This window comes from Tachypleus tridentatus, chromosome 11 (genome assembly GCF_004210375.1).
Source record: "Tachypleus tridentatus isolate NWPU-2018 chromosome 11, ASM421037v1, whole genome shotgun sequence".
Taxonomy (NCBI): domain Eukaryota; kingdom Metazoa; phylum Arthropoda; class Merostomata; order Xiphosura; family Limulidae; genus Tachypleus; species Tachypleus tridentatus.
The window spans coordinates 81,614,159-81,627,979 of NC_134835.1; the positions used below are offsets into that span (position 1 = coordinate 81,614,159).

At 32.8% G+C, this 13,821-nt stretch overlaps 1 protein-coding gene and 1 long non-coding RNA gene across 3 annotated transcripts in view; one reads left to right on the top strand and one right to left on the bottom strand.

Annotated features, from left to right (window-relative positions):
* Positions 1-13,821, bottom strand: part of LOC143232600 (eye-specific diacylglycerol kinase-like) — a 424,387-nt gene that overhangs the window by 245,797 nt on the left and 164,769 nt on the right. The window contains exon 1 of one of the 2 annotated variants that reach the window (XM_076468218.1): positions 213-1,510. The exons of the other annotated variant lie outside the window; for it this stretch is intronic. Coding sequence (XP_076324333.1) covers positions 213-487 — 275 coding nt within the window. The 5' untranslated portion in view covers positions 488-1,510. Of the gene's footprint in view, positions 1-212; positions 1,511-13,821 lie in introns of those variants that run through there. 2 annotated transcript variants of the gene reach the window in all.
* Positions 1-13,821, top strand: part of LOC143232601 (uncharacterized) — a 45,967-nt gene that overhangs the window by 9,552 nt on the left and 22,594 nt on the right. The window lies entirely within an intron of this gene.

Genomic DNA, 13,821 nt, shown 5'->3' on the forward strand with positions numbered 1-13,821 from the left:
CTGAAAACGTTATGAACAAAAATAGAAATTAAATATGTCCTAACATATTAACAAACATCGTTTATTATTTTTCATGTTTTTGCAGTATGTGCAATTCTTTGTTATGTACCCAATTATATAAAACAGAAAAAAGTGGTGAAAATTACTTTTCAGTACCTGACTGCTCTGTTTAATATTTCTGAAAGTTGCGCCATATGGTATATTGGATTTACCTCTCAGAATCCGGAGAAGGAAGGAAACCAGAATCCGGTGATGTTAAAGATCCATAACTGAATTTTCCATTTTGAAGAGGGGTAGTAGGTAGTGACATACATCTCTCACAGTCCCTCGTCTCTGTTAAATGAGTTGAAGAGGGTGGAGAGAGGGATGCGGGGGAAGTCCGGTCCTTGTGACGGAAAGCAGGTCGGTGGCGATAATGGCCTGGTTGCCGCCTTTTATTTGGACGGGATTTACGGCCAATTAATCCAGCAGTACATTGACTAAACATGTGCTAATTAGACAACAAACTTGTAATTTATGACAAATCACAGGGGAATTAAAATATATCAGCATGACAACATAGTGGTATACCTATCAGTACTAGTCTGGACACTTAGTGATTTTAACATGACTGACCAAAAATACAGAGATCTTAGTCATGGCCCTCAACTTCTATAATAATAGATCACGTTTATATTGTTTCGAAACTGTGACACTATTCACACTATTAAATGTTGTGATGGTCAGCGAAAACAGAAACGGATGAATTAAATCACAACCAAAATTCACAAAATGCCACTTTGATCTTGTGTTTGTCGCTGTTATAGAGACATTACGGCAATCGGAATGTTAATTTACCACTTGGACACGTTTTCGGGTTTTTCGCTTAAAATAAACGTTTTTGTCTCTCTGTGTAGGCGCTTCAACCGTTGTTTAACCAGCTCTTCATATATATACTCTTCATTAACGACAGCTGTGTTACCAGCATACATCTGGCTGTCATGCAACGCCTCTACAGAATACCCTACTTGGTTAGTGATTAACGCATACAGCTTATTTCTTTATGAAGCTGCAAATAAGTACAGAGCTAGATGTGAAAAATCCGGGAAAAAAACGAAGAATAGAAAGGAGTTCAAGTGGGTAAACCGAGCTCTTGAATCCACGTGAAGAAAATTTGCCAGGAGCGAATAGGCGGGGCTCAGCCGCACAACAGAAGCCGACGAAAGAGCTGCGCCTTTTGGCCAGCTCTTACAGGGATTCGTGCAGCTGCTACGAACTTTAAAAGCCAACTTTTGCAACACACATCCAATCGAAAATAATCCCAGGTTAGTCACTTTTAACAATCTCTTTGGTTCCGGTCGGCGGATTCTAATACTTTACGCCCCGAGATAAATGCTGTACTGAATGATATACTTAATGAGTCACGTGGAGACTTGCTAGTGAAATGAAATCTAGATAACGGCTCGCCGAGAAATCAATGAGTGACGTCACGAAAGTTCTTTGTTGTGCGAATCAATTGTCTATAGGTAATGATGAGAGCTATGATAGTTCAACCAACTCTTCAGTTCTTATCTTCCCCTAACCCTAGAAGTTCACTAATAGCCTTGCAATGTTCTTCCTATACAAGATTTATAGAAATGGAGTTCTTCGGATATTATCTGCATTTATACCCCTATACATTGAATAAAACATACTTTGATTAACAAATCCTTTAGGGTAAAGAAAGAAGTTTTGAACAAATCCAATCATTTTTTTTTACGTACAGTTATTTTCTGTAATACCATACTCTTGAAAGTTGTAAACGAATAAAAAGATAACAAAATCGGAAAATTTTACGAAAAAAAAAACCGGTTTGTTTTGGAATATACATATTTGAGGTTTAACTTGAAACTTGCACCAAAGCTTTTCATGGATACCGCAGTACTCAAATGTTACGTCACACGTATATCACACACAGATAACTGACGACACATTTATATCACACGCAGTTAACTAACGACACACGTATATCGTATACAAATATCTGACGTCTCAGCGATATAATAAAAATACATCAAGTAGATTATCTTACACATGATTGTTAGGAACAACGGATCAAGTTATTAGAAACTAACATGGTTTTTAACACATGGCTGTTTGAATCTAATAATGAGGTTATTGGAAAGGAATAAATAGAATTCTGTCACACATAATTGTTAATAACTATGAATCAACTTATTGGAAAAGAAACAGTAGCTGGATTTTGTCACACATAATCGTTAATAAATATGATTCAACTTACTGGAAAAGAAACAGTAGCTGGATTTTGTCACACATAATCGTTAATAAATATGATTCAACTTACTGGAAAAGAAACAGTGCCTGGATTTTGTCACACATAATCGTTAATAAATATGATTCAACTTACTGGAAAAGAAACAGTGCCTGGATTTTGTCACACATAATCGTTAATAAATATGATTCAACTTACTGGAAAAGAAACAGTGCCTGGATTTTGTCACACATGATCGTTAAGAACTATGGATCAGGATATTAGAAAGAAAGCAGATGATTTCTGTCAAACATGGTCGTTGAAACTATATATACATATATATCAAGTTACTGGCACTACATAAGTTAGTTTCTGTCAAACAATGTCGTTAGAAGCTACGGATCAAGTTACTAGAAATAAAGCAGCTGGATTTTGTCACACATGTTCGTTAGGAATTATCGGAACGTATTACTTTTTTTAATCAATAAGTTATATTTCGTTGTCTCACTATTCTAGTAACACTGAAACTGGAATTAACGTTCTTTCTTTCCATTTGTAGGGGTGACATTGCTATAATATAACTACCCACAAATAAATACTATTATTTTACGTAAATAAACTTTATTTCTTCTTTACAGACATAGCAACTCTTTAGTAAAATTTAGTTCAAAATAATCCAGTGTCCTATCTCGACTGGATCCTTGCTGATCCTTTTACAATTTCACTATGATTCTACTTACCGAACATTGTTGTTACTTTAAATGACATGATGTTGTCCTGTCTAAAGAACTTTATTATGGATTTACTGGTATATTTTTATCCTATCATTTTGAATTCAATTAGTTTCGGAAAGTGAGCATTCTTCCATATATCTTTACCTATTCTTTATTTTAATAGTCTTTTTCACATACGTCTTAACTGATTTCACTGTTAGTATGATGTGCTTTTCAATAATTACCTTAACTGATTTCACTGTTAGCACGATGTACTTTTCAATAATTACCTTAACTGATTTCACTCTTAACATGATGTGCTTTTCAATAATTGCCTTAACTGATTTCACTATCAGCATGATGTGCTTTTCAATAATTACCTTAACTGATTTCACTGTTAGCATGATGTGCTTTTCAATAATTACCTTAACTGATTTCACTCTTAGCATGATGTGCTTTTCAATAATTACCTTAACTGATTTCACTCTTAGCATAATGTGCTTTTCAATAATTACCTTAACTGATTTCACTGTTAGCACGATGTGCTTTTCAATAATTACCTTAACTGATTTCACTCTTAGCATGATGTGCTTTTCAATAATTACCTTAACTGATTTCACTGTTAGCACGATGTGCTTTTCGATAATTACCTTAACTAATTTCACTGTTAGCACGATGTGCTTTTCAATAATTACCTTAACTGATTTCACTCTTAGCATGATGTGCTTTTTAATAATTACCTTAACTGATTTCACTGTTAGCACGATGTGCTTTTCGATAATTACCTTAACTGATTTCATTGTTAGCATGATGTAGTTTTCAATAATTACCTTAACTGATTTCACTGTTAGCACGATGTGCTTTTCAATAATTACCTTAACTGATTTCACTGTTAGCATAATGTGCTTTTCGATAATTACCTTAACTGATTTCATTTTTAGCATGATGTAGTTTTCAATAATTACCTTAACTGATTTCACTGCTAGCACGATGTGCTTTTCAATAATTACCTTAACTGATTTCACTGTTAGCACGATGTGCTTTTCGATAATTACCTTAACTGATTTCATTGTTAGCATGATGTAGTTTTCAATAATTACCTTAACTGATTTCACTGTTAGCACGATGTGCTTTTCAATAATTACCTTAACTGATTTCACTGTTAGCACGATGTGCTTTTCGATAATTACCTTAACTGATTTCATTGTTAGCATGATGTAGTTTTCAATAATTACCTTAACTGATTTCACTATTAGCACGATGTGCTTTTCAATAATTACCTTAACTGATTTCATTGTTAGCATGATGTAGTTTTCAATAATTACCTTAACTGATTTCACTGTTAGCACGATGTGCTTTTCAATAATTACCTTAACTGATTTCACTGTTAGCATGATGTGCTTTTCAATAATTACCTTAACTGATTTCACTGTTAGCACGATGTGCTTTTCGATAATTACCTTAACTGATTTCATTGTTAGCATGATGTAGTTTTCAATAATTACCTTAACTGATTTCACTCTTAGCATGATGTGCTTTTCAATAATTACCTTAACTGATTTCACTCTTAGCATGATGTGCTTTTCAATAATTACCTTAACTGATTTCACTGTTAGCACGATGTGCTTTTCAATAATTACCTTAACTGATTTCACTCTTAGCATGATGTGCTTTTCAATAATTACCTTAACTGATTTCACTGTTAGCACGATGTGCTTTTCGATAATTACCTTAACTAATTTCACTGTTAGCACGATGTGCTTTTCAATAATTACCTTAACTGATTTCACTCTTAGCATGATGTGCTTTTCAATAATTACCTTAACTGATTTCACTGTTAGCACGATGTGCTTTTCGATAATTACCTTAACTGATTTCATTGTTAGCATGATGTAGTTTTCAATAATTACCTTAACTGATTTCACTGTTAGCACGATGTGCTTTTCAATAATTACCTTAACTGATTTCACTGTTAGCATGATGTGCTTTTCGATAATTACCTTAACTGATTTCATTTTTAGCATGATGTAGTTTTCAATAATTACCTTAACTGATTTCACTGTTAGCACGATGTGCTTTTCAATAATTACCTTAACTGATTTCACTGTTAGCACGATGTGCTTTTCGATAATTACCTTAACTGATTTCATTGTTAGCATGATGTAGTTTTCAATAATTACCTTAACTGATTTCACTGTTAGCACGATGTGCTTTTCAATAATTACCTTAACTGATTTCACTGTTAGCACGATGTGCTTTTCGATAATTACCTTAACTGATTTCATTGTTAGCATGATGTAGTTTTCAATAATTACCTTAACTGATTTCACTATTAGCACGATGTGCTTTTCAATAATTACCTTAACTGATTTCATTGTTAGCATGATGTAGTTTTCAATAATTACCTTAACTGATTTCACTGTTAGCACGATGTGCTTTTCAATAATTACCTTAACTGATTTCACTGTTAGCATGATGTGCTTTTCAATAATTACCTTAACTGATTTCACTGTTAGCACGATGTGCTTTTCGATAATTACCTTAACTGATTTCATTGTTAGCATGATGTAGTTTTCAATAATTACCTTAACTGATTTCACTCTTAGCATGATGTGCTTTTCAATAATTACCTTAACTGATTTCACTGTTAGCACGATGTGCTTTTCGATAATTACCTTAACTAATTTCACTGTTAGCACGATGTGCTTTTCAATAATTACCTTAACTGATTTCACTCTTAGCATGATGTGCTTTTCAATAATTACCTTAACTGATTTCACTGTTAGCACGATGTGCTTTTCGATAATTACCTTAACTGATTTCATTGTTAGCATGATGTAGTTTTCAATAATTACCTTAACTGATTTCACTGTTAGCACGATGTGCTTTTCAATAATTACCTTAACTGATTTCACTGTTAGCACGATGTGCTTTTCGATAATTACCTTAACTGATTTCATTGTTAGCATGATGTAGTTTTCAATAATTACCTTAACTGATTTCACTGTTAGCACGATGTGCTTTTCAATAATTACCTTAACTGATTTCACTGTTAGCACGATGTGCTTTTCGATAATTACCTTAACTGATTTCATTGTTAGCATGATGTAGTTTTCAATAATTACCTTAACTGATTTCACTATTAGCACGATGTGCTTTTCAATAATTACCTTAACTGATTTCATTGTTAGCATGATGTAGTTTTCAATAATTACCTTAACTGATTTCACTGTTAGCACGATGTGCTTTTCAATAATTACCTTAACTGATTTCACTGTTAGCATGATGTGCTTTTCAATAATTACCTTAACTGATTTCACTGTTAGCACGATGTGCTTTTCGATAATTACCTTAACTGATTTCATTGTTAGCATGATGTAGTTTTCAATAATTACCTTAACTGATTTCACTCTTAGCATGATGTGCTTTTCAATAATTACCTTAACTGATTTCATTGTTAGCATGATGTAGTTTTCAATAATTACCTTAACTGATTTCACTGTTAGCACGATGTGCTTTTCAATAATTACCTTAACTGATTTCACTGTTAGCATGATGTGCTTTTCAATAATTACCTTAACTGATTTCACTGTTAGCACGATGTGCTTTTCGATAATTACCTTAACTGATTTCATTGTTAGCATGATGTAGTTTTCAATAATTACCTTAACTGATTTCACTCTTAGCATGATGTGCTTTTCAATAATTACCTTAACTGATTTCACTCTTAGCATGATGTGCTTTTCAATAATTACCTTAACTGATTTCACTGTTAGCACGATGTGCTTTTCAATAATTACCTTAACTGATTTCACTCTTAGCATGATGTGCTTTTCAATAATTACCTTAACTGATTTCACTGTTAGCACGATGTGCTTTTCGATAATTACCTTAACTAATTTCACTGTTAGCACGATGTGCTTTTCAATAATTACCTTAACTGATTTCACTCTTAGCATGATGTGCTTTTCAATAATTACCTTAACTGATTTCACTGTTAGCACGATGTGCTTTTCGATAATTACCTTAACTGATTTCATTGTTAGCATGATGTAGTTTTCAATAATTACCTTAACTGATTTCACTGTTAGCACGATGTGCTTTTCAATAATTACCTTAACTGATTTCACTGTTAGCATGATGTGCTTTTCGATAATTACCTTAACTGATTTCATTTTAGCATGATGTAGTTTTCAATAATTACCTTAACTGATTTCACTGTTAGCACGATGTGCTTTTCAATAATTACCTTAACTGATTTCACTGTTAGCACGATGTGCTTTTCGATAATTACCTTAACTGATTTCATTGTTAGCATGATGTAGTTTTCAATAATTACCTTAACTGATTTCACTGTTAGCACGATGTGCTTTTCAATAATTACCTTAACTGATTTCACTGTTAGCACGATGTGCTTTTCGATAATTACCTTAACTGATTTCATTGTTAGCATGATGTAGTTTTCAATAATTACCTTAACTGATTTCACTGTTAGCATGATGTGCTTTTCAATAATTACCTTAACTGATTTCACTGTTAGCACGATGTGCTTTTCGATAATTACCTTAACTGATTTCATTGTTAGCATGATGTAGTTTTCAATAATTACCTTAACTGATTTCACTCTTAGCATGATGTGCTTTTCAATAATTACCTTAACTGATTTCACTGTTAGCACGATGTGCTTTTCGATAATTACCTTAACTAATTTCACTGTTAGCACGATGTGCTTTTCAATAATTACCTTAACTGATTTCACTCTTAGCATGATGTGCTTTTCAATAATTACCTTAACTGATTTCACTGTTAGCACGATGTGCTTTTCGATAATTACCTTAACTGATTTCATTGTTAGCATGATGTAGTTTTCAATAATTACCTTAACTGATTTCACTGTTAGCACGATGTGCTTTTCAATAATTACCTTAACTGATTTCACTGTTAGCATGATGTGCTTTTCGATAATTACCTTAACTGATTTCATTGTTAGCATGATGTAGTTTTCAATAATTACCTTAACTGATTTCACTGTTAGCACGATGTGCTTTTCAATAATTACCTTAACTGATTTCACTGTTAGCACGATGTGCTTTTCGATAATTACCTTAACTGATTTCATTGTTAGCATGATGTAGTTTTCAATAATTACCTTAACTGATTTCACTGTTAGCACGATGTGCTTTTCAATAATTACCTTAACTGATTTCACTGTTAGCACGATGTGCTTTTCGATAATTACCTTAACTGATTTCATTGTTAGCATGATGTAGTTTTCAATAATTACCTTAACTGATTTCACTATTAGCACGATGTGCTTTTCAATAATTACCTTAACTGATTTCATTGTTAGCATGATGTGCTTTTCGATAATTACCTTAACTGATTTCACTGTTAGCACGATGTGCTTTTCAATAATTACCTTAACTGATTTCACTGTTAGCATGATGTGCTTTTCAATAATTACCTTAACTGATTTCACTGTTAGCACGATGTGCTTTTCGATAATTACCTTAATTGATTTCATTGTTAGCATGATGTAGTTTTCAATAATTACCTTAACTGATTTCACTGTTAGCACGATGTGCTTTTCAATAATTACCTTAACTGATTTCACTGTTAGCACGATGTGCTTTTCGATAATTACCTTAACTGATTTCATTGTTAGCATGATGTAGTTTTCAATAATTACCTTAACTGATTTCACTGTTAGCACGATGTGCTTTTCAATAATTACCTTAACTGATTTCACTGTTAGCACGATGTGCTTTTCGATAATTACCTTAACTGATTTCATTGTTAGCATGATGTAGTTTTCAATAATTGCCTTGACTGATTTCACTGTTAGCACGATGTGCTTTCTCAGATTCTTCTACTTTTATTTTCTCATGTGATTCTACTTATAGTATTCTGCTTTGTATATTCCGCTAATTTAATTTCATTAATGGGACTTATTCACAAATATTTCTCATTCTTAATATTACATTATTCTGTTGCTGTTTTTGATAAAGCTATTAATATTTTTTTACTAAGAACGCTTTCTTTCTCGTATTAATTTTACATTTTCTAATACAAGAACGACTTTTACTAATAAAGAAGAGAAAAACGTTTCGACCTTCTTAGGTCATCTTCAGGTTAAAAAGTTAACAAAGATGTTAACCTGAAGATGACCTCAGAAGATCGAAACGTTTTTCTCTGCTTAAATGGTTAACATCTTTTTTAAGCTGAAGATTACCTAAGAAGGTCGAAACGTTGTTCTCTTCTTTTTCAGTAAAAGTGTTAATTCCCATACCCGCCATCCTGAGATACAAGTTTACTTCAAATGGGTTTCTTTGTTCTTTATGCTAACACAATGCTCTAACTATACGGATGTCAATTATTATCTTGTTTCAGTGTAATTATTGTAAGTTATATTTCATATTACAATTTTTCTGCGACGCAATCACCACTATTATGTTTGTAGTTGATACATCGTATTTGTAGTTTTGTATTACGTATTACAACTTTGACACTAATACGTAGTTACTACATTGATTCTTCACACTTGGCCGGCAGGAGGTGATACGTCATCTAAACTAGTTAGCACTTGTCATTAATCAACATTAGGATTAAGCCAATTATAGCTTTATGTTTGTGTAGCATCTTTTTTTTTAGCAATCTTTTTAACGAAAGTAATTTTTTTCTGTGTTTGATTTATTTACGCTTCAAACTCTTTTTTAACCTGCGAAATTGTTTTATCATGCAATATAAATTATGGAACAATTACTATTATAAATCACTATACATTTCTTTAAAATCCTTTGAAATTATTTGACCAGAGACAGATTGAAATCTGTGAAAGATTTCAAGAAAAATATGATTAATACGTGACTTTTATAATAAGCAAATAAAGTTTTAGAATTGTAGCAACTTATAATTCTGTGTTGTTTGGCACTGCATTCTTGCAATTAGTTCATCTTCAAAGAATTCGGCGAAAAATTACTCGAGTTGATAACTAAGTATACAATAACAGTTACTTATATTTGCACCAAAAGTACACACAAGACAGCTGTATATAAAAATTTATAATCACACTGAATAAAAAAAAACGTACAAATAAAGTTTAGCTGATTATATTAAATATTTATATCATTATGAAGCCATTCGTTCAGCTTAAAATAATTAAACAAAAAATATGACGCACATTCTTTCAAAGCGACGTTTTTAAAAACAGTTGAACGTTTCATGAAGTACATAACAGTGCATTAACGTCTTCGAAGATAATTAATTAATTAATTGCTTCCAATGAAACAGAAAAAACAATAAAGGTTTGTTTCTAAACAAAGCAGAACCATTAATGATAATCACAGAATCCTGGAATCGATACATTAAACTTGACAAAGACTGTTTGATCTGCGGTCATTTCTGCCATTCTAGTCATCCGAAACAAATAAGAAAAATTAAAACAAAGAAAATTTGGTTAAACTGCTTTTGGTATATCCTGTACATTACATTTTAGTTTGTACATGAATTGGCAATAGCTGTTCTTTTTCGTCCTGTTTGTCTTTTCTGGTTGTTGATTACGTGGAACCTACACGTGGGGTGATCACGAGGTTTGCATGTTTCTCAGTGATTATCCGTTAAATTACACAACGAAGAAACGACAGCTCTGACTGCATCCGGGTTATTGCTGCTGTTGTATTTTTTAGATTTCTCTCGCATTTATTAAGCACCGATAGCGTGCAGTAGATCTATCTTCGGGTATTTTATTTAAAAATATCGTGACTAGAAATGCAAATCATCTACGTCATTGTCGGCGCACGTGAGTGTAGATGAAAAGACTCAAGGAATCACAATATATCAAACGACAGATGTCAATTACTTCTTGTCTGATATATAAATACAAAGCTTATCTTCTCCCCAAACTAGAATACATAAACACTTCTTCCTTGGATAAATTTGAAAAAGCAGTTGATTTAGTACGTGTCTTATTAACTTGTCAACTCCGAACACCATCTGTTTTATTTTTTTATACATGATACAAACTCAACATAAATGTGTTTCAATTATATTTTAGTTTTAATCACAAGAACTGAAACGTTTTAACGTTGATCTAATTTATTAACTTTGACGACTTTTGTAGTTTCAATGCACGTGAAAATATAATAGTTCTTCCGTAACCAAAGAGAGCTGATATTATCTGATATATTTGAAGTGTATTAAATGCTATTGTGAAAAGCATTTTACTTGTCCCCTGCTGGAACAGCGGTGAGCCTACGGACTTAAAATGCTAAAATCCAAGGTTCGATTCCCCGTGGTGGACACAGCAGATGGTACAATATGGCTTTGCTGTAAAACAAACAGATAATCTTTTCATAACAGGCGCCGTTTCGAAACTTCTCAGGAGGTTTAGTGGAAAACAAATCAGGGTTCTAAATTAATAACTGCAGACTGAACGTTAGTTGCCACAAGCCACCGCTGTACACAGTGTATATTTGCTGTATTGGATAACGCATAAACATGACTTTTCCCATATGGTTTCACCAATGTACTTAATGCAACATTTTCCAATAGGTGTCACTACAACAGGGCATTCATGCCATTGAATCCTATGATACTATTCTTTGTTTTTCAGTTTGCCAGCCAGCTTAGATCTGTCTATCAGAAGAAACAAATGAATAACAGTAATATAAAATTATCGTTTTACGTTATAATACTTCTATTGATATCTATCAAAGTTTCTACACACTCAAAAAAAACAAGACTTGAAATCGCGTGTTAATGGCTGTGATGATGAATAACTTATAGGTTGAAACTCACTATGAAAATCAACCCAGCACAATGGGATTTCAGGTTAACAGTGGACATAATGATTTGCTCTCATGAACAATTTGTAATATTTTGGCAGTGAATTTCATGCTAAAAACGCATTTTGTATTTTTCTGATACGTTTTAAGATTCGAGAAGCAATTACTTTTTGTGGCTGTACTGTTTGTTATTCACAACTGAATAGTTGATACCTAGAGTCAATTTATATCTGAGTAAGTCGATTAATATGAGTTAACAGGTTAACACTTATAGTCAATTTGGATCCAAGTAGGTGGGTTACCATAATTTTTACCATGTACCTCAAACTTCTTTCAGATTGCGAAATACTAGAATAAAAAGCAAAACTCATGAGACAATCGCTTGAGACGCAATATACTTAATGATTACAGAATAATAAAATATTTCACATAACTGTGTCAGTGGAGACGAACACGTGTCCTTGGGCTACTACTAAGTGTCTAGCATTAGGTTTAATGTAAACTGTTTCGTACACAAGTGGGTTAATGAGTGCGTTTTTGACAAAGAAACATCATCTGTTCAACCGTGAAACAGGAGATCGTGATGTCAAAGCATTCATCACATGTACAGGTTGCTTGGCTTATTTTAAATACTGTCTTTATTATGCAGGATATTCTATACGAACTCAGTCAACCTTTATTCATTTGTTATACTGAGAATTATTATTTAAACAAAAAGTGAGATTCCGGTTCTGGATGGAAAATAACGTAATTGTTTAAACTATAGAAATCACAGTTGTTGCTTGCTAACAAAGGAGGAGGAAAGCCTATTTATGTAGTGAATTTTCGAGATCAGTAATCAGTAAATAAACAAAATATAATCTCACTATGGGTGAAAAGGTATTAAACACATGCGTTACGTAAGAAACCTTAGTCTGTTTCACTTGCTATAATGTGTAGAGAGACATAGAATGTTGTCAAGAATATCTTGTTTTAATTGCTATAATGTGTAGAGAGACATAGAATGTTGTCAAGAATATCTTGTTTTACTTGCTATAATGTGTAGAGAGACATAGAATGTTGTCAAGAATATTTCGAATTAAATACAGTCCTAGAACGTATAAGATTATACCATAGGAGTTTTAAGAAGACGTTATAAATGGTTAAATCTGAAACCACTGTTCATAACTCTGGCCAAAGGAGACAACTAATAAGTAACATCCGTTTCTACAGAAATAGAAGTCTTTGAAGAAGGTAGTGAAGAAAGAGCTATAGGAAGAAAGAAAAGCATGTTAATAATTTTCATAACACAGTCTTGACGAATATAAATACTTACCCTGATGAAACACCGGAGTTAATTTACTGTCCTATTGTTTGATTTAATTGTTTTCCATATTGTTATTTTAACACAACAGAATGCAATACAAACGAGCTACAGGAACTATACATTGAGGATTAATTACCTGTCTGAGTCACAGGAATACTACATCCTACCATTGATGATTAATTACCTGTCTGAACCACAGGAACACTACATCCTACCATTGATGATTAATTACCTGTCTGAGTCACAGGAATACTACATTTTTATCACTGAGGATTAATTACCTAACTGAACCACAGGAACACTACATCCTATCATTGAGGATTAATTACCTGACTGAGCCACAGGAACACTACATCCTATATTTGAGGATTTATTATCTGATTGAGCCACAGGACCACTACGTCCTATTTTTGAGAATTTATTACCTGACTGAGTCACAGGAACACTTCATCGTGCCACCGAGATGTGGATGTGTGATTGAATCCCAGGAAAACTACATCCTATTATTGAGGATTAATTACCTGACTGGGTCATAGGATCACTACATCGTATCATCAAGGTATAGCTGTTTGATAAAAAAATAGTTATTTGTTTATTGAATTATTCCACTGTTTGATGAGTGGACAGACAAAAGAATGTCTCCCGTGTGACTAGTGCACCAAATTAAACAATTCGTGTGATGCATCTGAATTACAAAGAGGAATTATTGTTGGGATTCAATTAGCTGGAGCTTTAATAGAGAAAAAAGTGTAACTGACCTCGAAGTCAAAGGCAATCATCTAACAAGTT